Below are 26,813 nucleotides of genomic sequence, written 5' to 3'. Positions count from 1 at the left end.
CACAAAAATAGAAATAAAGTCTGGTTTTGAAATGGAAATGCTAAAGTGACTTTTAAATGGTTATTCTCATTTAAATTGGACTGTATTTCTCCTATTTCAGTGAGATTTTTCCTCCTATAATGAAGACAAAGTGGAGGAAATATGGTAAATACAAAATTCATTTTGTAATGTGCTTAACAGGGAAAAAAATACATTTTTCCCACTGAATTGAAGAGTCACCAACTAATGGAAAACTTTTTATCATATTTATAGATGCCTATCAACTGAGCAACAAATATTTCCTAGCTCTCAAATATTTCTTATTTCTAAGTGGACAAAAGTCTTTTAATCTCTCATTATAAAACATATAATTTAAACCTTAAGTAATTATTATACAGATCTTTTCTGACTTTCTCCAGTTTGTCAACAAATCTGAACACGGTGTTCTCTTTTTAGAGGTCACTCTACCACAAATACATGTACAAAAATGCTCATTTTCTGTACTTTCTTTGCATGAATACTACAGCAATTTAAAGATGTGGGGTCAAATGCAATCCCCCTAAGTAAAAACTCAAATAATTCAGAGGTGCTGCGTGAGGAAGGTAAATCAACTTAAAACTAGTCCTTGCTTTAGACTTATGAATAATGATCACATTAAAACGTAACAAGACATCAAGTGACAGTAATCACTGAATCACTGTTACAGAGTCAGTTAATCAGTGGTTTTTTCCACTATGAAATCTTTATCCTACTCTTTTATTATACTTTATTACACTAATCAAGAGAAATACTGCAGCATATTTGATAATCCACTAGTAAATTATGGCATTTCAGCCATAATCTTCTGCTATAAACAAGTGAAAAGCTCACTTTAAAATTAGCTTTCACAGTAAAAAGATATATAAGAAAAAGAAAAAAAAAAAAGGGAAAAAAGATGAAAAAAGAAAGTTAATTAACGGTAAAGATGACATCAGAGATCATAACCAACAAATAGCAACTACTTATTACATTTTAACTTGACAGACACATTGCCTGTTCTCACATTTCAGCACTTTAAGAGAACGGCATTAGCAGTTCAAGTACTTTTTAAGAGAACTCTTCCTATGAGCTCTGAATATGTAGCCTGTCTGAAAAATCTAACAACCCTTGCCTTGAAGAAACACAAATAAACAAGCAACTATGCAAACAAATAAATAGAGGGCGGAACACTTTCCCTACAGGAAATACAGAGAGGAAGGGAAGTCTTCTGTTGCAAGCAGTATTAAGCACTAACCCTATTAGCATCTTCTGTACAGTCTTCTCGTGAGGAGCCAACAGACCTTGTGAGTGACTTATGCTGCACCTGTGGAGATAACAGTTGCAGGCTGTTTGCTCTGGCTGCCATCCCTTGCCCTACGTTTAAGCCACCCTCTGAGCCCTTTGACCTCACTCTGTCCCGGCTCACATACATAGAGTGTCTATGAGGGCGCTGCTGTGAAGAAAAAGGACTGGTATAACCTAGACCATAGGAAAAAGATTCGTGTGGAGCAGACAGCGAGTGAGAATGGCTTCCGTCCGCATGATCTGGCAGTTTTAGCTCCTCCATTGTTTTGGAGTGTCTTGTTGAGGGTCTTCGGGTGTCCAGGGTGCCCTCACTGCGGTTGTTCCTCCCAGACGGACTGAGCAAAGTTCTGTTATCGCTGTGGCGGGGAGGAGTGGGACTGGTGGGGGAGTTCAAGTCCATGCAGCTGGATGGAAAATACCTGCTGTTGTTTGGTTCCGCAGCCTGAGCCCTGGCCTCAGAGAGATTGCCCACGGATTTGGAGTCGGTCAGAACCCCGTGGCTCTTCGACTTTGTCCGATATGAAGGACTCTTAGAAGACTGTGGAATAGTGTCGATATAGCTGTGGCGACTATGCTTGTCACCGGGTTGCAGCGTCCCAGTCTTGTTTTGAGAAGTTTCCATAAATGAGTGCCGATTCTGCTGAGATCTGGTGTTTGACTTCAGGTATTTCGTACCAGGACCGTCAGAGCTTTTTGAATCCACATTAAAATCAAATTCTGTTTTTGATTTTGCTTCCTTTGGACTAAGAAGATGTGGCATGTTATTATTGGCTAGATCCTTGTTGCCAGACCCGGGTGGGTTGTTTGATTTTTTTGCGTGCATTGGGCTATGTGCAGCTCCAGAAAGGTTCCCATTTAAAAAGCTTTCATTTGCTGGAAGACCCTCTTCTCTTGGCAGGCCAACCCCTAGAGTCTGTATATCCTTGCTGTTTGATCTGTGGTGTGACTGCAAGGCAGAACTTTTGCTGGCTTGATTTCTACATCAAAATGCATAAAGAAGGATTAATATACCAGATAAAAGTCATGTGTTAATAACCTCAACTTTAATAAAAGCACACTCATATCAAGAAGGAGACGTCCTTAAAACACAAAATTTAACTGTAGCGAGATCAAATATTACCAGTTAGACAGCAGGAACTCCCCTAGAACAACAGATGTGCAAGTGTTAGTATATGGCTGTTTCTTTATGGCTAAATCCTGGCAGACAAACTCAGCTTTGGTTAACATTTTAAAACAACTTCAAAAATTCCAGCATATATATTTGCATGTTCACATGTACGCATGAATAATATATACACAGATCACCAATGTAAACACTGCATTATGCGAGTTAGCTGTATATTCATTGAAAGAATTCTTAAATGCATTTGACACACCGAAGTTAAGGTGGAACAATCAAACATGCCAACACCGAGAATAAAAACTACACTGTCAATGCTCCATTAGCCAGGTAAGCCAGGCCTGAGGATGTGGGGAGGGGAAAGGGTGCGAGCATGTGGAAAATAAGAGTACACTGTACTGATAAAGACATCTAAAAGGAACGCGCATAAGTTCAGCGTGGCCTAGGAAGCCCTATTGGACAACCAGGTCTAACTCAGGAACCCTGGTCTCTGCAGGACTCGGCACCACCCAATTTTTGGCATACTATCTCATCCCCCAAACTAGACCAGGCTTGCTGGAACCAGATGGACGTGGGGCAGGGTCACTCAGTATCTTCACTGTACATTGCAGCTCTCCTGGTTTAGGAGTTACAGGACTATTATGGGATCATGAGTTGGTTCTGCAAACATTCAGCTTGAGTTTAGGAGGATTTATTAGCACAGGTCTTACGGCACACAAAAACAGTTCTGCTTCTGGACTTATGTTGCCCCTGGAAGCAGTGCAGCTAGGACTAAACAGTGCCCATTGACAGCCTGACTAACCGAGAATGGTTTAGCTCAGAGCTAAATTACTTATCTCTGCATCTAATTCATAATCTAAAATTCTGATATACTACTGAGAAATAAACTGAGATGGCTGCTTAGACAAGTACATACTTTTGTTGACCTTGCTAACTATAATTGGATAATGCTTCTGTATCACCCACTTTCAGTGATCTAATTATGTGCTCTATTATATTCATATAAATTTAGCACTTTTAATGTAAAGCTAAAATATTTTTTTAGTTAAAAGGACAGATATCTTCCCTTACTTTTAGTTTAGAGATATACAGAGCCTAGCAAGCAGGTAGGCAAAGCTTAGTGTTAGACAGAAATTGCATTAGAATGGCAAAAGTTCTATCAAAAACGTTTACAAGGCAGCTAAATCTTTTTGGTGTCTATCTCAGAGTCAGTAAAAATTGTTAAAGCCACATCCCCAGGTCTAAAATGAGGATTTTTTTTTAGATTTCAAAGGAGAAGCTAAAGAAAAAGTTTAAAGGTTAGATCTTCTAAAGTGTGCAGAACAATCCTAGACATGCCAAGGATTAAACGCTACTGTCCTGCATGCTTTGGAAGGTGACCTCCAGGAATTCTTTTGTTAGAGGAACAACATGAGGCTCTCTGCACCGGAGAATTTCCTTGAACAATATAGAACAAAATGATTCAACAATATGGACAGATATATACCTATATATATATAAATGTGCCTAACATGTCGAGCAACTACATTTTCTTGAGCGTGATGCTGGATTTAAACATGACAGGGACTTACTCACTGGCATAACAAAAGACAGGTACGATGGTCACACAGCTGTTACCTGTTAGACAACGTGTTGCTGTCTACATGGTAAGGTTTCCTCTTGGTTGACCGCGAAGGTGAACTTCCACAGCGATCCAAGAGTCTTTGAGTTTGAAATGAAGGATGGTTCAAACATTGCTCTGTCAAATACCTATCTGCTGGATCTAGCTTTAGTAAGTTCTTTGGAAAACAAACCGCAAAATTTAAGCGTTAGTATCTGTACTGGCACCACCAAAAAATAAATCTCCAGGTTTTCTGTGATTAGACATAACTGTCAGAATTATTTAATGTTATATTATTAAATTACATATAACACAAGCAAACACTTTCAAAATACTATGTCCTACTTACAAGTGGCAGGTCTCAAGCTTATTTACTATGAAAAATACTACTTTTTTAAAAAACATACTTTTCAGGATATACTTTATGAAGATATTGTTTGCAATTAAAAACTTTAAATTTACCTGTAGTAAAATCAATGAAATAGGCTTTATAAACACAAATAGAATAAATATATGAACAGAACATTCTTATTAACAAAAAATATTATTTTAAATACAATATGTTTAAAAACAAAGGATTCTGATTTTCAATTCAGTAGGGGCTCAAGTTCATTTATATTTTTAAAGACTCATCTAAACTCTTCAGAATATGCTCAGATTAACATCTGCCTTACAATTTTGTTAGATCTGTTATGTTTCTGAACAAAGACACTTTCTAACATGTACTAAATGAATGTTAAATGGTGACATCAAAAACCAAAGCGCTGTTTTTTGAGAAGGTAGAAGAGTTTCTTGCAGAAACTTTAAAAAGTCTTGGAATATTTCAACATGCATGACTGTGAGCAAGGATGAAAGTTTGACTGATTATTAAATAAGAAGAACAGATATTTTTAAGGGTTATATACATTGAATAAAAACCAGCTTGATGTATACGTGTGTGAGTGTGTGTGTGCACATGTGTCTGTGTGAATGTAGACAGTTACACACACACAAATGTATCTACATATGTGTTAAGGTAGTATTTAATCACTTAACAATGCAGCAGCTTCCTTCACAGGTTTGATCCCTGCCCTTCAAAAAAGGAAAATGGTCAAGAAATAAAACAATTATTCAACAATTCTATGCAGTTTTGTCATTGATATGTAGTATCTGCATTTTCCCACTGACAAATTGCGCACTGACTTGCTACTTTTTTCCTAACTTTTTTTTTCTGGTGCTTATCACGATAGTGTTTCAAATGGCCTAAACAAACATGGGAAAGCTATGAGTGCGACTCTCACACTCCTGCTTACATGACAGGATGTTCAGGGACTAATCTCAAGTTCCCTTATACTAACTTGAAGATCCTGGGTCACAAGCAAGGAGAAATGAAAGTCCATGGCTGTGAACATGACTGGGAGCACAGAGAGTTGGTGGGACAGCACTAGACGATGGCTGTAGAGAGCTCCGGTTGGCTTCAGAAGGATATGGGGTGGGGAGACGGTACAGAGCGGCACTCCACTGAAAGGGGTTCCTGGACTGCATCAAGTATAAAACAGAAAGAGTGTCTGCAGATAGTCTTTGGAGCAGCATTAGAAGTGAAAACTATACTTGAGATATTAAAGAAAGGGTTTGCTATAGACCATGCGTCCAAAAGGATGAAGTGGATGACTTTCTGTAACAAGAAGCATAAATTTCCTAGCCACTGGCCCTTGGCTTCACAGTGAATTTCAACTATCCAGACATCCAGCCCATGCAGATAAGCCATGAGATTTCTAGACTATGTTGGTGACAATTTCCTAATGCAGCTGTTGGAGAGGCCAAACAAGGAAGGGGTGAACCATAGTCTACTTGACTCACTCCTCATCAACAGTAAAGAACTGATGACAAATCTGGTCAAAGAAGGCAACTTGGGTGGCAGTGACCTGAGGTGATTAAGGACAGGATTCAAAAGAAGAGTGGAAAGACAAGAAGCAGGGATAGGAGGCAGGATTTAGAAGAGCACACTTCAACTTCTTTAGGGGATTGCCAGGCAGAATCCCTGGAAAAGCTGCCATCCAAGGATAGCTGTCCAAGCAAGTCAGCTGATTTAGAAAGGAAAACTTTGAGAGTTCAGGAATAAACCATCTCATTACACACAAGACCACAAAATTTGGTAGGTTAGCTTGGCTAAACAAGGAACTTCTTAATGAACAAAAATGCAAAAAGGGATGATGTAAGGAGAATCAAGGACAGGATGTGGAGGAGGAATACAAAGCACTGCTTTGGAACAGAAGGGAAGAAATTAGGAAGGCCAAAGTCTGGAACTAAAGCTGGAACTAGAGGAAGCAAGGAACATAAAAGGGTAACAAGAAGGGCTTCTACAACTATTTTAGTAGCAAAGGGAAATTACATATTTAGAGAAAATACATTGGTGAATAGGGGAGATGAGCAAATTACAGGTGATATGGAAAAGGCTGAAATATTCAATGTCTTGTTTCCCAAGCTGTCACATGCAAAGTTTGCTCCTAAACTCCCAAATGCACGGTTGTGTAACAGCGTGGTTTGGGGAGCAGAGGGGAGGAAGGGTGCATGGAAAACCATGGAACCAGACGTCTCTAGTCTAGAAGAGTAAAATTCAGGTTTACTCAACATGGATGCCTCTTCATTCCTCTAGACCACAAATGCCCTCTTTAGAGACAGACCAAGAACTCATAGATTCAGCTGAATTCAGCATAAGTTGAAGCTCAGCGTACTCAGTAATCTAGTAATCAGACCCGAGATTCCTGGGAATGCAGATAATGAGGAACACACTAAGTGCGGGCATGTGCCAGATTGCCCGTGTCTGGAGACAAGACAGGCACAGAGAAAAGTATGTGCAGCATTCACAGCATCCAAATTAACCACACATCTCTTCTCTTCTTGTAGTGTTTTGCTCAATCTTTAGCAACTTTCCAACTTTTGAAATGAATAATAGAGGTTAAACACACAAACGTCCCCTGTATAGAAGCCCTGAAATACTAAAAATTACTTCAACAAAAGCGGAATGGAATTATTTGGAAACCTGTGTTCTTTAACATTCAAGCTCTTCATTTTGCAACTTTCATAACTTTTGTAATGCAGCAAAAGAACCTAAAAGACCTGAAGTGTAACACAAATGCTATATGACAAAACAAAGAAAAAAGATAACCCAAGCACGCCTAACAATGGTCTGAAGAACAATCTTGAAACTGCTCTGCATATATGCTCAACTAAAGCTTGAGCTACAGTTATCTACAATGCCAAGAAAAAGCTGTTTTCTGTGAACTACAGAACTGAGGAGAATGCTCTAACAAGCAATCACATATACCCAAGGAGCCTAAATTTGCAGGCTACATGAAGCCAAGGCAAAAAGCTGTGCTGAGTCTTTTTTATAAGGAATGGAGAACAAATGAAAGTCATTTGAACACTGATTGTGTTAAACAAAACCCAGGAACAAGTTTGGTGGATTTCTACCAATTACATCAATACCTTTAAAGTCAAGTAAAAAGCCAAGTATACCCTCAAAGAGATGGCTTCTGGTATCCAAGACAAGTGGCACAGATTGATTTGGGATCACACAATTCATTCCGAGTTGATTAGCCCTATCTGCACTTCATCGTATCTGTCCCAGCTTGCCTCTAACTCTTGGATGGCACCACTGTGACTCTAAAAATGTAATTTCTGTTATTGCGATGTTTCTTCAGCTTAGTGGGGCTGAAATAATGGGAGGCTTATGCTGCAGCTTACCAGTGCCACGTTTTTATAGCACAGTGCAGAGAGTGCACTGCATACCCAGGAATACGGCACCAATGAGCAGCAGAATATTTCACAGTATGGGACCTTTTTGGAAAGAGACAGGTCCAGATGACCTGCAGGAAACCACCCCAGAATCATATCCTAGGGTGACCACAGGGAACTAGCTGACTTGTTCCAAAACAGGACTGGAGAACAATCTAACATACGGGCTGTGTAGGGGTAAACAGCAGACAGCAGATTAAGAGCTCAGACATATAAACAAATTACTGTGCATCAACTTCATCTCTGACAACTGTCCATACCCTCCTGCGTATGCAGCAACAAATGCACAATTCCTCAGTTTAGCATGATCTTCTTTCAACCTGGATTTACCTAAATTTATCACAGGTTGAGCACTCACGCTGCAGCATTACTGAAGTAACCTTTGCATGTGAATGCTCATCAGTGTCCATGCATGCTGGTGCAAATGCTGGTCACTCTTTTGTTTGGAATATACCTTGTGTATCAAATCAAACAAATTTGAACAGACTTTCCTTGGCTTTTGCAAAGGGTATGTTTGTTTCTTGGAAATACCAAATCCTTGCTACGAACAGCAACAATATCAAAATAGCCTAAAATGAAGTGCAAAAATACTTTTAAAATGTATTATATTAGGAAACAAAGATAAAACACATATTTCCCTATACGTTACAGGAAGAAAAGAAATACATTTTCCTACCTTCATAAGGTCAAGTAACACACCACTTAAAATTCCTAAGTATCTTCTCTCCAAAGACTGTGGATGATTAACTGCAGGGAACTGTAAAAGTAATTTAGCATAAGTATGCTGAGAAGGTAAATGAGACCTATATCAATATAATCTTTCAAAAGACAGAAACTATACAGTGAGTAAACGCATGTAACTTAATGGGAATCATGTGGAACCTTATGTGCTAAAAGTCACAGTGCTTTCTGAAACATTACAAAACATTGCGGTGAAACATAAATACCCAAAGTACCAGAATGCATCTACTCCAGCAAGGAAAGTATTCTTTGTTAGTAGGCTAGTCAGCAGAATTTCTCACAAATGAAAAATAATCAAGTTAGATTTATAAATATATTTGTGGCATTAGGACTGACAAAGAGTGGGTGGTTTAAAATAGATCAAGAATTAATGTAAGTAATATTCTTCCCCCAAAGGAAGATTAAAAATAGCTTTGAGATAACTTCATTGTTGTACATTGTACATGTACTTTCATATGTATTAACTACATATCAAAGATTAACCAACAACTCCAAAATGCTTTAGAGAAAAACTTCAGGAAAACCGCAGGGCAACTATGCAGAGATTTAATGTTCAGCATTGCTTCTTTGGTCAGGCTGCAGTAAGAACTGGCAACACCACGGGAATTACTACACACTGCTACAGGGCATCTTTGTCAGCTACAGTCTTGACTAAGCCAGATGAAGGCAGTATTGGAAACGAGGCCTAACTGTCTGTAAAGACAACAAGCAGGCATGATTTGAAGAAGGAAAAAAAATTGTTTTTATTTTCTAATTACTATCTTTAGAGGTTATGAAGGCTTGCCACATCTTTACCAATACATAAAAAAATCTGAACATTCCAAAGAAGGACATAACAATAATGTTTTAAAACATTATAGTTTTCAGTAATTTGTTGAATAGTCAGAACAAGCAGAGTTGCAGAAAACTAAATGAATGTTGTTAAGTACAGTGTATATTTCTGCAGCTGCATCCTTCCCTAAGTTTGAATGACTGCATTCCTCATGGCAATATTAGTGCAATCATTCCCAACAATGTAGGGCATTATAATGTAAACCACTTGGAGCTTTGATAGCGGTTACACAAATATTCAGCAAATCTATCGTGCAAAATACTTTCTTTTTTTAGTTAGATAGGTAAATGAAGAGGTTTTTTTTTTTTTTTTTTTTAAATCTCCCCTGTTTAAGTTAGGTACTCAATCACTAGGTCACAAATCTCTGGTCAACGGCCTCAGCATTTGACTCAGATTAAAGACTCTGTAAGTAACAGCAGTGGTGAAATAAGCAGCATAAAGAGAAGAAAGAACAAACTTATTGGTATATTGATATGAGAAGCCAGAAAAAAAAAAAACAAGCAGACTTAGATACACCACTGATTTAGAAGAACCGATCTGAGAAGCCCTCTAAGTTGCAAAGACAAGACAGCAGCTCAACCAGCACAGGATGTCAACATATGCAGAGCAGCCTGCATATTATCGATCTGAGCTTTGCCAGGTTACTGGGGTTTGCCACCAACTGATCTTGCTTGGTGTGTAAACAAGCCCAATAGACAAACGAAATGAAAAGGGAACCTTTTCTTTTAATTGAATGAATGAAAATTTGCTCAACACTTCATCGCTATGCCACAACGCCAAGTACAACTATTTGAAAAGACAACAAAGATGCCCAGGGCATGCCAGGCGTTGACCTCACAGACAAAACAGATAAACTGATTTCAGTGAGGTAACTTGAAACTTAAAAGCTAAATATGTATGTCAGTGTTCAGAATTAGAAATTAAGGCTTGGAATACTGAGAGTATTTAGTTTAAAGTAAAGTAAAGTAAACTTTACTAAAGTAAACTTTACTAAAGTAAAAAAATCTTAACCGATACTGATTTTAGGGAAAATTGAGCATTTCAATACTAGAGCATCTTTTTTTGAGAGTGAAAAAAAAAAGAAAAAAAGGAAAATAAAAAAGGGAAGAGGAAATAAATAAAGAAAAGATAAAGATGCAAAAAAAGGAAAAAAAGAAAAAAAGAACCTCTCAACATTAATCAGTTTATCCAAAGTTATACAAGTGAGATTAAGAAGTTCATAATAATCTCTTTAGTAGCACATGACGAATCCTGTTAGCTGTATTTTATCCATCTAGATATCAGCAAATATTTGGAGATGAATGCACTATGACAAGCCCTTGAATGGAATATAGAGTCCTTAAAATTGTTTTTCACAACAAAAGAAATACACTTTTTTGGGGGGGGTTGTGTGTGTGTGTGTGGAAAAAGAGCAATGCAGCCAGGCACTTTGTTTACAGTTCCCAGAGTTGTGCAGATTTGCATAACAGGCACAAGTACTTCATTGTGGCCTACTTTGATCCCATCAATATTCTAACTATGTATTTTCTAAAAAATCCTCTTGAGCTAAGACATGAAAGCAAAAACACTGACAACAGGGAACATGCAGCATCCTTGTCTCCTGGCACTCGTGTTTTACCCCAGTGCATAAAAGCCATTACGGTGTGTTCAAATGGGCTTCAGTCATACATAAAATATACCCGCATAAAACACTGAGCTATATTTAAGCTAGCTGAAAATAGAAGAAAAGAAGAAAATTCGGGTCAGTTACAAAAACAGACAAAAGAAAAATGACAAATATGAAGAAAAACATTGTAAGTGGACATTTGCTATGCGCTTGGACTGAAGAGTCAAGGAGCAGGAAGCAGCACAGATCTTTAGCACATTAGTGTTACCTGTTCTCACTCACATCTTCCACATCTTCCCAACTCTCCCATCTAAGGAGCTTTCCCTACAGCTGGATACATATGTGTACACACACACCTTCCTTACGCCAAATACTTGCTTCAGACCTATGCTTTAAAGAGCAACCCAGTACAAAGACTCATTTCCAAAAGATGCTGATTATTGAAGTTGAATGCTTTCCATGTGCACTATTAGCACATGTGGAAGAGCTAGATTCACTATCATGAGTCACTTGCCACTGTGTGCGCTGCCCTTACTGCTCATAAATTACATTATGTGAGCTTGGAGGGAAAATGCAAGCAGATTAGTTTGGATATGCTTACTCCTCCACAGTTTCTGTGCTACTTAGCCTTCTTTTTACTTTGCATCTTTTTAAAGTGGTTTAGCAGTGAGTGAGCTATTTTGCAAGTTCAGAATGGCTATATTGATCTCAGGCAGCATCTGAAGCGAGGCAGGCTTTCCACGTGTCTTCCACCGCTGGCGTGCGGCAAGCAGGTATTCAGTAGATGCTGTAACTTGTTGGAAGTGAAATACTCTAAACAAACCCAAACCATTTAACCCTTTTTATCAAGCTCCTTTTATCCTCCTTCACTTATCCAAGAGGGTAACATTTTTGTCTCTGTGCAGAATGACCATTATAAAGAAGATTGTACATCTGGAATAATAAGGCAAATGTGAAAATGTGCTAAAGCCATAGAAAGCTGTTCTCTGAAATTGCTAGCTACTGGGATGGTTTGGATTCACCAGTTTACTTACCTTATATTTGTGCAATAATATTTACAATTCTACACTACTAGGTATATTTTCCATACTGGTATGAGCCTGTTAATACTTTTTAATCCTGTATTATTTTGTCCTTGAGTCTTCAAAATGCAGGGAGATGCTCTCTGCCAAAAAAAGGACACAAAGCAGGACCACCACATATTCCCTAATCCTCAGCAGAAGGGAAATACGCACTTACGGAAAAATGAGAAAGGAGGGAAAAGTATGCCAACATTATTCTGGATATATACATATATATATATATATGTATATATACACATATGTATATATATATATATATGTATATATACCACGTATATACGCATATGTGGTGCCACAGTATTTGAATTAGAAATGTTAAAATCCCATACCACAATAGGCTAGTAATCACAGTAATGGTAAGGTAGGGATTCAAGAAGTTTGGAGATAAACTTAGGGATAAACAATTCAACATTGTGGGCTGGTTTCTACCTGGAGAAAAGCCAATGAGGGATCCAGCTTGTAAACAACATTTGCATGACCACAGCATATATAGCATGTCTTCTATCAGAAGCATCAGAACATCTTGTAATATTAAGTACTAAACTACGTTCAGAGTAACTCTTTTAATCCTGTCTTCTGGCATGGAAAAAAGGGATCCCGTGAATTAATTAATGAATACCATTTTGTAACAACATTTGGTAGTATTTTTCATATTTAAACCATTATTCAGACTTCAATTAAGTAAATTTACTTTCCATTAGAATAGAGAATACGGTCTCACCCACTACTTTAAAACAGTATCGCATCTAAACTATTTTTAAAAAACCTCCACTGACAGGTGTTCTACAAACATGATCAAAAACGCTTAAGGATTACCTAACCTTGTAGCTAAATTAATTAACACATTAAGCCAACTCCTACTCTTTTTACCATCATTACCTAAACCCAGTTTATGGCAACCTTTAGCACATTTTAAGACAACGATATCCCCTTTCTTTTGTCCTTGCCTGTCTTGGTTTTCTCTTTTACAGGGTAAAACTTAAAAGCTTTTACCTGTAGAGCTTTAAAATCTCTATGTACTTTTTTTCAGCATATTCTCTACATCATGTTTAAAACTGGACAGCTTCTTCTAAAACATTATTATGCTGTATGCATTTAGATTGTGATGGATAATCCAACAGCACTCCTGCCTCATCTATGTTAGCATTTTTTTTCTATTTTCAGATGTAAATATTTAATTTTCAGATGTAATAGTTATGTGTCTCTTTATTGGATTTTACATTAGCAACTTCAGGTCATTTATCAAGATCAAAAAGTCACCCTACAATAACTGACCAGGAGTTATTAAAAGACAGCAAAGTCATTACTTATATACAGCATTTGGGCTCTACATCCCAAACTGACCAGTTTCAACACACTGGTGAGTCTCTGCCAATGCAGGATACCCGTGGGCAACGACTCTTTTCTCCAGCACGTAGCTTATGCCACTGCCCGCAGCAATGTAAGCCATGTGGCAGGAAGCTCTTCTGTCACCGTAGCAGCACCCTTGGCCCAAACTGCTGGCACAGCAGCCTCAGAGAGCAGGGATTTTTCACTCCAGTCCAGACACAGTTATGCCACTACACTCCAGCGGTGGAGCAATGCTAAGCTGGGTATAAATGCTAACCTGCACGCGAAAAATTTCACAAAATGAAAGTAAATTTATAATCCACTTTTAACAGTAAAATAAACGAATTTACACAACTCAATACTGGTGTAACCAGAATTCTACTTTACATTCTAAGGCACTTGTAATTCTTAATAGCCTATTTACAAAGCAGCCTTCACGGAATCAACGACAAGAGCGCAAACGCGGTGTGAAGCAAGTGCAGAGCGCAGGCAGCTCCCTTACCCGCAAGCCGTGGAAGCGAGGGTTGCTGTAGAAGAGCTTCATCTGCTCGGCTGGCAGGGGGCCCAGCACCTTCTGGATGGTGAAGAGCTGGTCAATCTCGCTCTCGCCGGGGAACAAGGGCTGCCCGTCGCTCAGCTCGCCCAGGATGCAGCCCACCGACCACATGTCCACGGCCTTTCCGTAGGGGGCTCTGCAAGGCAAACGCACCGAGTGGCCCACCCGCCCGCGCCCCGGCTGCGCGCTGAGCTGCCCCTGTTTATCGGCCGTGCTTTCTAGGGCCTGCCTACCTGCAACGCAGAGAAATACATTTGAGCATCAAAGGACAGCCCTCAAATACAAAGTCCTCTCTTTCTGCCTTGGACTACCTGATGTATTTCTGTTTGGAAAGGCAGGGCTGGAATTCTCAATTACCCCCTGGGATTTGTATAACGCCTGTGAAAACTTACTTGCAAGAATGTCTTTTTTTGATTGAGAAAGAATTATCACTTTAACATAAACTTCCGTTCTCACCAGGGGCTGATGACAGCGTATTTCTGTATTGCATTTATTTTTCCACTGTGCTTAACAGGTGGACCAGCATACTGAATTTGGTGATGGAGAGAGAACAGCACTCAGCATTCATCCAGTGGAATTTTAATCACAGAGAAAAGAGAATGCCTCTGAAACTCATCATGAGTTGAGCAACACAGGTCGAAACACAATTAAAGAATCAAAAACAGATAATTCTTCTGCTAGAGCAAAGCTATGAGGTGGGACTTCGAGCAGAAATGTCAATGGTGCTCTTTGCGAATGCAGGTACCGTTGGGGAAAAATGGCATTTGGTATTTCAACCTACTGCTGATGAAAGCTGCTAGGTCAGCAGTGAGTAGGAGGTGGAGGGAACCTTGTTTGAAATAGTTTTAACTAAGTGGTGAGAATGTTAACACTGGAAAAGGCTATGCCAGCTTTTCTTGAGGGGACAGTATGGAAGCATGTGCCCTATGGATTGCTGCAGTCAGGAGAGATTACAGGCTTGAGGATGGTTTGTGGGGTAGGTAGGGTAGAAAACTGGAATACAGACAGTGGAAATCTATATGAAAAGAAGAATGTGATAGACTCTTGCAACATTCAACCCAGAGACACGAACGCTGAAGAAGCACAGAAGCTCTCAGACCATTTCTGATTTTCACTCTAAGGGTCCGTCCCTTGGGGTGTTCTTTTAGCAGCACACCTCAGTCACCCAGCTAACGAATTACATATTTTTGGCTTTTAAGCGCTCCTGCTGCAGACCAAAACAATTCATTGTCCTTATGCCCAAGTTCTTGCTTGCTGGATTTTAATTGTTTTGTAAACATTCAACTTATTCCAAATTTTTTTTTAGAATTGTTTTTGGATGTTTAGGTTTTGAGCAGAATTATGAGAGAATTCTTCTGAGGTCAAAGGAAAAGAATATAAAAAGAATAAAGACTGGAACAAAGGGTGAATAGAAAGTATACTTTATTGATTCTCTTTTTGAAACTTGCACTCGACCTCTATTTCAAGAGATTCTAAGATTACAGCTGACCTGCTTATTTAAGGAATGTGGCAATACCTGGAGTTGCAGGTGACAAATCTAATCCAAAATATATCCTCCTTGCTTCTTCTCTGCGCTGATAGTTAAAATATGTCCAGTGACAGAACATCCTTAGATAAGGAAAAGAACCTGCCTTTTCCCTGTTGGTTACTTAGGATCAGTTATGTCTCTACAGGGAGGGCACATGTCCAAGGGACTCTGAAACCCTGATGATTAGCTGCTCAGGTTAAGGTAAGAAAGCTAGATTCCAGCTGGACAAAAGCCTGAGGAAAATTAGAGGCACACTGAAGTGCGTGGGCAGCTAGGAAAAGCTGATGTGGGATGCCAAAATTTCAAGAACTGCTTGCCTTTCAGCCTCTGCCATGAGATGCTGCAATCCTTTCACAAACAGAACGACCACAAAAATCAAAACTGGCCCCACTGGAATAAAGTACTGACAACAAACCAAAACCAGCAAAGCAAAGGCTGCCGAAACTCCTGAAGTATTACAAGGACAATGGCTTTGTAGGCCATTAATTCCTTTTAGCAATCTGGAACAACGACTAACCGAGGATTTGCTGAAAGACTAAATGTTCTTTCTTTCTTGCTGCGATTTTGCTAGTCTAATCCACCCATTAGGTCAGGTCTGAGACCAGAGCCAAGGAAGGACAAGCTGGACCAGTTGCAAATGCAACACACACACACACACACACCCCAAAGCCAAAGATCTGTTTCTAAAACAAATCTGTGCCTGAAAGCAAAGCAATTTCTGAAAGTGCAACTAAGAAACAGTTACTCTTTTAACAATACTGAGAAAGATAATCACAGCTTTATTAGCAAGCCTTTGAACAGGCTGGCTCCTCTATGGTGACATGTGGAGCGGGAAAAAGGCAGATTGCTGCAGCTGGGACCTGGAGACCAAGCTAGGGCTAGCACTGAGGAATGGGCCAAAGCCAACTAAGGCAGGGACCAGCACCCTTCTTCGCTCACTGGAATCAAAGAAGGTGAGCTGTAGTTTAAGGAAGCTTCCACTGTATGCTCTGTAGTCAAAACAATAGCACTGTCCACTTCTTACAACAGCTAAGTAGAAAATACTCTGTTTGGGAAGGCATGTTCAAATCTTCCGTTCTACTCACTGTAAAGATCAGTCTTCTCAGACCACAAAAGGAAAACAATGCAAGAATGTTGTGGTTGGATTAGTGAAATAATTCATCCCTGCATGCTACAAAGACCACAAATCAAAAGTACTATAATTTATGCTTGCCCAAATGTGACTAGTAAATTAGTATGCTTTAAAATCTCCTGGTATTTAGAAATCCTTAATAAACAAAGCAGACTCCACAGCTGTCACCTGAGGCTCTCCAATGCGAGCGTATTTTGGATGCTCTGTGAATAATTGGGCAACTATTTCTTTCCTCATAAGAAATGCAAGTTTTCGAATGTCTCTATCGCAACACAGAATCTTCTGTGGGACACAACTCGAAGTTTGAAAAAGTCAAGAAGTGCTTGGTAAAACACAAATATTTAATAATCCTGGGAAGACTTCCAAATCATAGATGCTTATAAAGATTTGGTAAAATACAAGGGGGAGGGAAAATGAGCAAGAGGAGCTTCTGGAAAGTCAAACAGGATTGCCAAGAAACAGATGTTACTTGTGCCAGAAAAACTTGGCATTAAAAAGTACGCCAACAACACTGAAGTCATTAAATACATCTACCTCCCCTTTTCTACCAGTTAAGAGAGATAAATTGAATCAATTATATGCACCCATGATTCCTGATAAATTTCCTTGTGTTAACAAAAGAGTTTTGAGAATTTCAAATGAGATTAATATAGCATATGACAAGTTTTTGTGTATGTCTTTCCTCTTAAAAGCTAATCATTAATAAAGACAGATATTAAAATGCTGTACAAATAAAATGGCCACTATTGATGCTTTTTCCAAGTTGTTAAAATAAATATGTACTTTTTGGATATTTAATAATATCACTTTTCTCCAAAATATGAAAAACTAAGCTTTGAGATATTAAAGGTAACTTTAACATGCTATTCTGCATCTAAATAGTGCAAATACATACCAATTTGATTAACAGAGCTCCATAAGCAGTGGGATGGCTTTATTGACAGAGTAATTATTATCTTATGCATTACCATTTCAAGAAACGTCTATTTTCTAGGTCAGTGTTAATTAAAGACCTGTTTCTTAGCAGCGTGAAGCATTTGGCTTAAAGCACCTCTTCGACTCAACCTCCGTCCACCAATCCTTTATTTCCAGAATATATATGTGAAAGCATGTATATGTTATACATACAGGAATTGTATCAGAGCTTTTTCCTCAAGAAACTTGAAAGAAGTGCACAGTAAAGATAGTAATAGAAAAGACCACATGCAGCAAAACTTCAGTTTTCTGTCCCTTCCTTTACCCTTATGGGTCCTAATTTATTCATATGATATTTGAAAACCTATTTAGCCTTGCAAGATAGGAAACCTCTCATTTTACAGATTATAAAAGAGCAAAATTAAATCATCAGGCTGAAGCTGCTCATGCAACTACTGCTTGCACAGGTAGCATGACACCAGGTGTTCAGTGCTTTAATAAAGTGATTCACAAGACTCCTCCCATAAATTCCTTACCACAAAAGCTAGCAGCATCTTTTTGTGCCACTTCAGCACAGATCATGATCAATGATTCATATCATCTTAATGGAAACGAACCAAAATACTTCATAAATATCTTAAAGGGTAGATTTAAAAAAACTTTTAAGTCAAATACAGCCCCTCACCAGTAAATCTCACAAAATGTACAAAACGTAAAGAATCAGTCAAGACTTATGTGTCATGGCTGTTCTATAACCTGCACCTACCCAAGCAAGAGTTCAGGAGAGCGGTACCATCTTGTAGCCACATATTCTGTATAGTTAGCATTGCTTCCCTCTGAGAGATTACGAGCAAAGCCTGTAAAATTAAAACAACAAACATGAAAAATTACACCCTATTTTCAATAAATACGCATTCCACTACTGATTTTGGCAATAAGAGGTCACACACGTATTTAAACAGAAACAGTTTATATCCCCTAATGCACAGTGATGTCTCCAGGGATCACAAGTGTTTGCTGAAACAGAGGCTTTATTGATTAACACTGAACATGAGTACACTTGCTTTAATGACAAGCTTCCTTGTGCACTGTCCTCAGACGGTGGCATTCTGCCATGGCTTCTGGTGCTTTGCCATAATAGGAGCAGACTGATAAAAGTTACTTGTCAGGATGCCACAGAGCCTATTGAAATAGAGTCACTAAATTTCATCGTGAGTTGCTTTTTGCAGAAGACAATTCATAACAACGGAAACTTAACATATACCCAGGGAGCAGACACTTCAATCACTGATCCTGACTACTACAATCACACGGCATTCATTTTTTTTTCCAATTGGTTGAGAAACTGTGTTATTCTTGTCCAAGGACCCTCCTCTTCTGATTTTTACTTTCAGATGAAACTAGCACAGTCCACCTTACTTGGCAATGAACGTGATCATTTCCCCACAACTACAAAAGGCAGGAATGTGAACAAAAAATGCGCACACAAAAAAAATTACACAAAAAATGTGTAACTACATATCATACGCCACTGATGCAAGCTCCCCATCTGCTTTAGCATCACATTCCAAGAAAGCCTCTCAATGAATTTGGAATCAGAACTCTAAAATAACTTGCTCCTTCATATCATTTTGTTAAGAACCCACAATTATCTACTTATTGACAATTGTACCAGAACCTGACTTTTGTCTTACAGCGTCACAGCTTAGAAGACCGATGCAGAAAAGAGGACACATACTAGAAAATTCAGAAGTAGGAATCATTTAGATTTTCTTTTCATTCCCTCTATTCTCAACGTATAAAGCTGAGCACCACAGGGATGATGTTATTAGATTCTTCACTTAGAAGTACCAGAGGGTAGATGCTGTCAGAATTTTTAGAAAAGTATCACAGATCCTGCTGTTTTCAAATGACTAATAATAAGGTGAAACTGAGGTCAGACAGAGCTCAGCAGCAAGACTCTGCATGTGTATGTTCCTTACTGGAGTTCAAACCGAGACAAATTTGGGGGGCTGAATTGCAGAAGCAAAATTTTTAAAATGCTTTTTACTTCGATGTTGCATTAAAACTTGATCCAAAATTCACTGCAATCAGATCACTGGGAGTCCTTCTATTATTTCTTAAGTAACAAAGAAAGAATAAAAATTCTACAGTCCTGCAGGCATAATTTCATTTTCAGAATCAGTAAGTGCTTCTTAAATGTAACAATCATTTTTCTTTCTTTCCAAGTTCTTATGCAGAAACTGCCAGGAACACTTTTCCTACACAACTGGGGCTGAAAGGTTGCTTTGATTATTTTATTCTGAAAGTGGATCTCATTTTACAGCTTAGCATGAATAAGTCCAGTCACACTGACCCCTGTGGTACAGTAATTTTCTCGATGTTAAAGTTTAGATGCAGAGATTGTTAATAGACTAGTGATTTGATTGTTAATAGACTAGTGATTTAAGAAGGCAGTGAAAATTGGGTACTGACATAGGTTACTGTTGTTACTTTTCATAAATAAGATACCCCTTTCTTCAAGAGTTAGGTACATGCCTTCTAGATCACTAAGAGAAACAGATATTTCCCTATTATTCCCTAAATAACAGTAATTTTATCCTGTCCCCATAAAGTTCTACTGAACTTCACTGATGCTGATAGAGAAAAGCTTGAAAGGATTTTTTTTTTTAATTACTGAAGATTAACATCGGGATTATAAACATTACTATATTTAGAAATGCTTAGGTACTTCTGCTTCTGTTTCAAATTACATGACCCATCTGATTAATCTTGTCAGTGAAGTAAATCTTTCACTCATCTCTTTAGAGGAGGCAGGGGATGAAAATAACCAGGAGAAAGTGGATAGCCAAAGCAAAGAGTGGGAAGGTCCAAACTGAATGAGGAAAGAGCAAAAGCTAAAGCCCAAATGAGCGCCCCACAGCAGCCTGGCTGCGCTAAGCCACGTAAATCTGCCCCTGCCATATCAACAGGAGCCAGGATGCATCCTCCCTCGGCCAGGGCACTGGGACTTGGCCGCAAGCAGGACCTACGGATCATGCCAGCGAGTAGCAGCAGCTACTGCAGCCCCACCAAGGATTAGCCCCCGCGGCCTTTAGCAATGAAGCGCAGCATGGATTTGACACTGCAAGACAGAAAGAAAAATATTATCATAGGCTTCACTGTGATATGTATTTTGCCAGGTAATGTAGGAAATCATTTTACTACTGCTTTGATTCTATGTTGCTCTGCTGAAAGATGATGGACAGAACCCATATTTCAAGGAAGCGTAACACGTTTTCTAAGGATACTATTAGTTTTTTTTTACTACAGTGGCAGAACTAGCTTAGGGCACTATGGCTCCTTCCTCTGAGTTGTGCTGAGGTGGTGGAAACAATTTTTAGATAAGAAAATAAAAGGAGATACCTAGGGAGAAGACTAGACTGAACTAGAAGCAGCAGTAAAGAACTAGATCAGAAAATGAAGATGAAAGGAGATTTAGCACAGAACAATTTTAAAAATGAGTTTTCAGATTGCATCAGGATGTATGGACAGAAGAACAGACAGAATTAGGACAGGAGGAAATGGTTGCAAATTGCACCAGGGGAGGTTCAGGTTAGATATTAGGAAGAATTTCTACAAAGGAAGAGTGGTGAAGCCTTGGACCAGGCTGTCCAAGGAAGTGGTGGAGTCCCCGTCGCTGGCAGTGTTCAAGAAACGTGTAGATGAACATGGTCTAGCAGGCAGGGTGGGGATGGGTTTATGGTTGGACTTGATCTTGAACACCTTTTCCAAGCATAACGATTCTATGAGTCTATGAAAATAAAACAATAGATTTCAAAAAAGCACTGGAAGAAACTCCTAGCAGGGTAGGAGAGACACCAAGAAAAAAGGTGTGAGGGGAAAAATGAGTTGAGAAGATTATCAGTTTCTTAGAGAAGCAAGGCAAATACAAGTTAGACAAAGCAAAGCACTCTCACATAACGGAATTTAAGCACTTAACTAGGCACCTAGCAATGCCATGGAACCTCCATTGATAGATTTTAAAGAATAAACCGAGGAAACATCAGTCAAGAATGACAGAGACATGCCTAATGCTTTCTCTGAGTAGGTGGAAGAAGGAGAGAATTTCCTGACTTGTTTTCCAGGCCTGTGTTTCATGATTTCTATGCTTACACTTCATACAGAGATTAAGAAATTGTTAGCAGAACGAGTAATTCTGAAGCAGTGGTGTCGACACAGGATACACATGACTCAAAATGCTAACTATTTCCAATAACAGTCAGATGCCTCTGCTGTAGTCGGCATTTTGTACTGTTCTCTTTTTCCAATTCTATTGGCAGAAATTACACCCACACAACATGTGCAAAGCAAGCACCACATTCAAACTCATTTTTATCTAGTACGGTATGTACAGAACACACCACAATGGCTATAAAGAACTTGTCTGAGTTCTAAGTCTTTCTTTTTGAGTTTTGTCCACTGTGTTCATTCTGAAACATGTAGTTACCATAATATCTGCATTTAGATGGACATAAAGATTTTTCTTTATCTTTGTTGTCATCACATGAAGAATGTGGTATTATATCTGACAAGTACCCATGTTCCAAAACATGAAGTTGAGTAGACAGGTAGCATGTGTTATATCATTCTGAAAGTCAACCTTCATATAATACTCTCCACTGTATATGGGCAAGAAATTTGTGTGGTTAATTCCCTGAGAGGTACATCTGCAGTAGTAACTTAAGCTATTTAAAACAATGTCAATTAGCAGTAAGGCTAACAAATTATAATGGATCCTAAGTTCTAGAAGATGCTTAGTATTTTAAATTAACCAAATCTGAAACATGAAGCTAAGTTTAAATAACCTATGTAAACAGTGATTGCAACACAAGTTCTCCCAACTTAATCGACCTCCTTCTCCTGGGCGCTGGGAGGACACCATGACTGAATTTCTTTTCCAGCACCAGAAAGAAAACCTGGCTACAGTTTATGAGATGAGCAAGCTCTCAAACTAGACAGAACATCAACACTGCTGATGGAATTCATCACTGTTTAACATTTCTTGAGAAAACTGCTGTCCAAAACATGATCACATCATTTGTTTGGCATATTTCCCCGTAAAGCTCCTTTGTGCAAAGGACGCTGTGGCAAATTTGCACACAGAAATTTGTTAGCTGATGGCACGCATCGACTCCAAAGGAGAAAATCACTTTCTGGGAACAAAAAAAACAAGGCTGATGAGGAAATGGCAGGAATGAGAGGGGAAAGGGCAGGCTCTGCACAGGGGCTGGGGTCAGCGCCCACCATGGAGGTGCCCGAGGGCCCTGGTCTGCAGGGGCAGCCCCTCCGGTGCCAGGTCAGGGCCGAGGGGAAACGGCTGCCCCAGCGCGACCGGGGAGGGACACGGCGCCCGGGAAAGGGCTGCGGGCACCAGCGAGGGCCCACACACCTACCCTCGACCCCTGCGGCCCCACGGTTAAACTTCATTAGGGCTTTGTAGCCCTTAACACCACACAGAAAAAGGCCGCTTTCTTCACAGAACGCATATGGACTGAAAATGCCAAGGCCTTTTCTAGAAGTGTGACTGTTTCTTAACGTTTGGGCCAAAACGTGTTCAGGATTAAATGCAGCCTGCAAATGAGCATCCTTTTTTTGCATTACTATAAGATGTTGCAATTTATTATATTTTTTCCAGCAGTGCCTTATTTCATTCAAAATTGCCACGGTCTGAAATGACAGCTTTCATGAAAACAGCTCTCAGCAAAGTGCCCCAGTGCAGCACTCTGGAATTGGTCTTTATTTACCAACACAAACTGCAGGCCTTTTAGATATAGTATCTTTTTATTTTTTCTGTATTTATGTAGCATTGAGAACAAAATACATGTTGTTGGTGTATACTCTGCCCAGCTGTCTTCTCAGGATTAATCACATAGGTACAACAGTTTATCTTGTGATTAGGGTCTGATTCTTCCAAGCCTTAAAGGTGGCATTAAACAGGCATTGGTATGTCAGCAAATGACAGACTTAACATTGCGTAGACAATTCTGACTTTATTCTCCAACCATTCAGTCATTAATCATACGATCACACGTTATTCCTTAATTAACGCAATAATACAAATTGAAATATACAAAGGAGGACAAACATAACAGTCCATAAAAGCCATTTTTAAGGATCACACAAAAAGGACACTTTATCTACAGATAAATCTACAGTTCTGCTAGTCTTCTAATTGATTTAGCATCTAAGTTTTTTTTAACTAAGTGCCAATAACAGTGCTATTAAAACCTTGTAGAATATAGGAAGAAGTTACACGTGATTAGAATGGCCGTATTAACACTGGTATTTCACAAGATATGCACTGTATAGCTCAGAGATGTCACAAATTAAAGCAACAAATCTGAAGGAGTAGTCAATTCCGAGAGCTAAAGTGAATTTAAGTGGTACCCGCTGTGTAACTCTCATAAGAATAAAGCAGTAAACTCTCATAAAGCAACTCTCATAAGAATGAAGCATGCAAAGACCACACTGAGAATTTCTTTTAAAGGAAAACAACAACAACAACAACAAAGAAATAAAGAAACATGAAACAAACATACATCCAGCTATTGGACTTACCAAAGTCGCACAACTTCAGAACATCATTGTGGCTTATTAAGAGATTCTCTGGTTTTATATCTGGCATATCAAAATAATAGAGAGAAAGAAAAAAAAAAGAGAGAGATAGCTGTTATCTACTCTTTTTAATTTTAAATATATTCTTCACCAAGTTTATTATGTTCAAACAATTATAAACAAAGCATTAAAAAGAAACTGCTGAAAGAAATATCACTAGGCTTCAAATGATGATGCTTGTGAACACACAGAACAGCCATTTCCTATAATGTCTTTTAAGTAGTTTCCCAACAAAATAAAGGAAGATAAAAGAGGTGCTTACACCTCTTTTATTCCTGGACATCAAAGCAATATGCAGAATACAGCATTTGGCAAAGTAATAAACAAAACCCTATTTAATTATCTAGGTAAGCAGCAAAGCACTAAGTGTGTGCACTCATTACCTTTGGTGTTATGATGACCTCCTTGTGCACCTCTTGCTGTTTCTTCAAATTTCTCAAGCCTGTTTATTTTTCTTTAATGCTTTAATTTGAAGCATTAATTTAAATTAATGCTATAGTATTTTATAAGCTATATTTCTTCAAACCACATTCCTCAAAATATTTACAGATTCTTGCCCATGTTTGATCAAACTCAAATACCAACAGTACACTGGAATGTTTTCAATAGATGAAAGCTCATGTACATTAGACATGTTACTTTTGCAAAGACATAAAGCAAAATCAGATTTTACTAAATCAGGATAATATAAATGAATATAATAAACACAACATTAATATAATAAATATAAATAAAACTGGTTAAACTCACATGTCAAAGCACGTATTACAAGTGCTTGAAACTGAGGAGGAAAGAACTGAATCCATTAGTGTTTGGAGGTACTGTCTTATACAGAAGGTAAGTGCAGATGACCAAGCTTAAGCTCCGCATTACTGTTCTAATATTTTATTATAAGGTTCAAAGTGAAATGATTGAACCATGCAATGTTTAAACAGCTCCGTTTCCTTATGGTGTATCTTTGCCTCATTGTCATATGAAACAATCTCTACTTATATACCAAAGACACCAGTGGATAACAATCTTTATCTACATACAAACCTTATTTTAAAGCAACCTTGAGCTTGTCGCGCCTCAACCAAATTCATATTCTTTTTTCCTAACAATATGTACTTATATTTATATCAATGCAAATTAATTCAAGCTATAGCATATTTCCCTATAGTAAATTCCTACTGGGGGTTCTCTTCTACACGTAAAACTATAAACTTACCTCTATGAACAATATCATTCTTATGACACCAGTGAATTGCTTTAATTAGCTGGTATATATAGCTTTTCACTTTTTCTGGTGGAACTCCATTTGGCATTTCTTCTAGCAATTCAAGCATATTCTAAGTGTTTAAAAGACATATTATTTAAAAAAACATATACAGTAGTAGCCAGATTAACACGTCTTCAACATACTAAAGCAACCTACATATGCCAGTGAGTCTAACTATAAAAGAAAAAACAACAGTTTAACACTCAAGGAGTGTATTTTAACTATACACATGCTCCTAGCTGGTTTTGTTCTAGAGAAAGCACTTGTGAAGACAATGTTCCTTAAAGATGAACACAGGCATACTCTAAGACCTTAAAAATCTGTCATCACTTAGACTAAAACTTCTAAAAATCATTTACTTACAAGAGATTGCTTAAACAGAAACTCCAGTTCAGTGTTGCTGTATGGAAAATATTGCAGAGAACAGCATTTTGTAATAATCCTACTATGCTTTAACATACAATCTTCTTAGTTCTGCTGCTTTCATATAGCAGGACAAAAGCCCATCAGTGTGAATGAAACAATACATATATAAAAATGCCTCAAATGGGCATAAATTTGTATAAGTAACTTGAATCTTTTTATATCAGATATATCCAGCTTAGATATATTTGTGCTACATTAATTGTGTCCATGCCAACTATGTTATGTACAGACTGTACAGACATAGGGAAAAAAAAACACTAATTTAACTTTTTGCACTGATAAATTTCCTCTTCAAAGGACCTTTAGATTTCCATTATGCTAGCAAATGTCTCCAATTTTGCACACTTAGAAGCAGAATGGGGTTTAGCCTACTCTAAATCCTAATTGAATACTGCATGGCAACAGCCCACTTGAAGGCATAAGAGAGCCTTATATGCTGAATTCTGAGATAAAAATAAGTATTTTGGCTATATTGTTTTACACAGTACAATTCTGAATCAGGGCATTTATACAGATTTTTAAATCTATTTTATGTTTACCTCACCTCTGACAAACATTTAACTCCATAATATATTTCTGATTTTTTCTTCTATAATATTTTAATGAACACAAGCATGATACAAAACAAATGGAGTCTTTGCTAATATTTCAAAAAAAAAAAGATCATATTTTGCAGTCTGAGAATCTATACTGAAATTTATGTATCTGAGTGCAAGTTTCCTCAGAAATACATTTTCTGTTAACAAACTATGTATCACATTGATTTTATTTAGATTCATTTCGGTACCGAGACCTGTACTTTTGGATAAATTAGTCAAGAAATTAGTACTATAAATATGAACCAGAATAGTAAAAACAACATAGCAAGGCATAATCCTATGCAAAGACATTAACTAAGGGGATGATGGATAAAGGAGATTAGACTAAATGTAAATTTAAGTAATCAGGA

The 26,813-nt window shown here is 38.2% G+C and overlaps 1 protein-coding gene across 4 annotated transcripts in view; it reads right to left on the bottom strand.

Annotated features, from left to right (window-relative positions):
- The window catches only part of CDKL5 (cyclin dependent kinase like 5), a 78,740-nt gene that overhangs the window by 22,698 nt on the left and 29,229 nt on the right, over positions 1-26,813 (bottom strand). For all 4 annotated transcript variants that reach the window (XM_088532727.1, XM_088532730.1, XM_088532728.1 and 1 more), the window contains exons 5-11: positions 25,388-25,508; positions 24,121-24,180; positions 18,287-18,377; positions 13,892-14,081; positions 8,476-8,556; positions 4,040-4,200; positions 1,253-2,279 (exon numbers count right to left, since the gene is read on the bottom strand). In XM_088532727.1, the coding sequence (XP_088388853.1) occupies positions 1,253-2,279; positions 4,040-4,200; positions 8,476-8,556; positions 13,892-14,081; positions 18,287-18,377; positions 24,121-24,180; positions 25,388-25,508 (1,731 nt within the window). The remainder of the gene's footprint in view (positions 1-1,252; positions 2,280-4,039; positions 4,201-8,475; positions 8,557-13,891; positions 14,082-18,286; positions 18,378-24,120; positions 24,181-25,387; positions 25,509-26,813) is intronic.

This window comes from Tinamus guttatus, unplaced genomic scaffold (assembly GCF_059628265.1).
Source record: "Tinamus guttatus ecotype Peru unplaced genomic scaffold, ASM5962826v1 Tinamus_guttatus_pri_ptg000470l, whole genome shotgun sequence".
In the NCBI taxonomy this organism is placed as follows: domain Eukaryota; kingdom Metazoa; phylum Chordata; class Aves; order Tinamiformes; family Tinamidae; genus Tinamus; species Tinamus guttatus.
The sequence above is the reverse complement of the archived record's forward strand: the minus strand, read 5'-3'. Positions and strand labels throughout refer to the sequence as shown.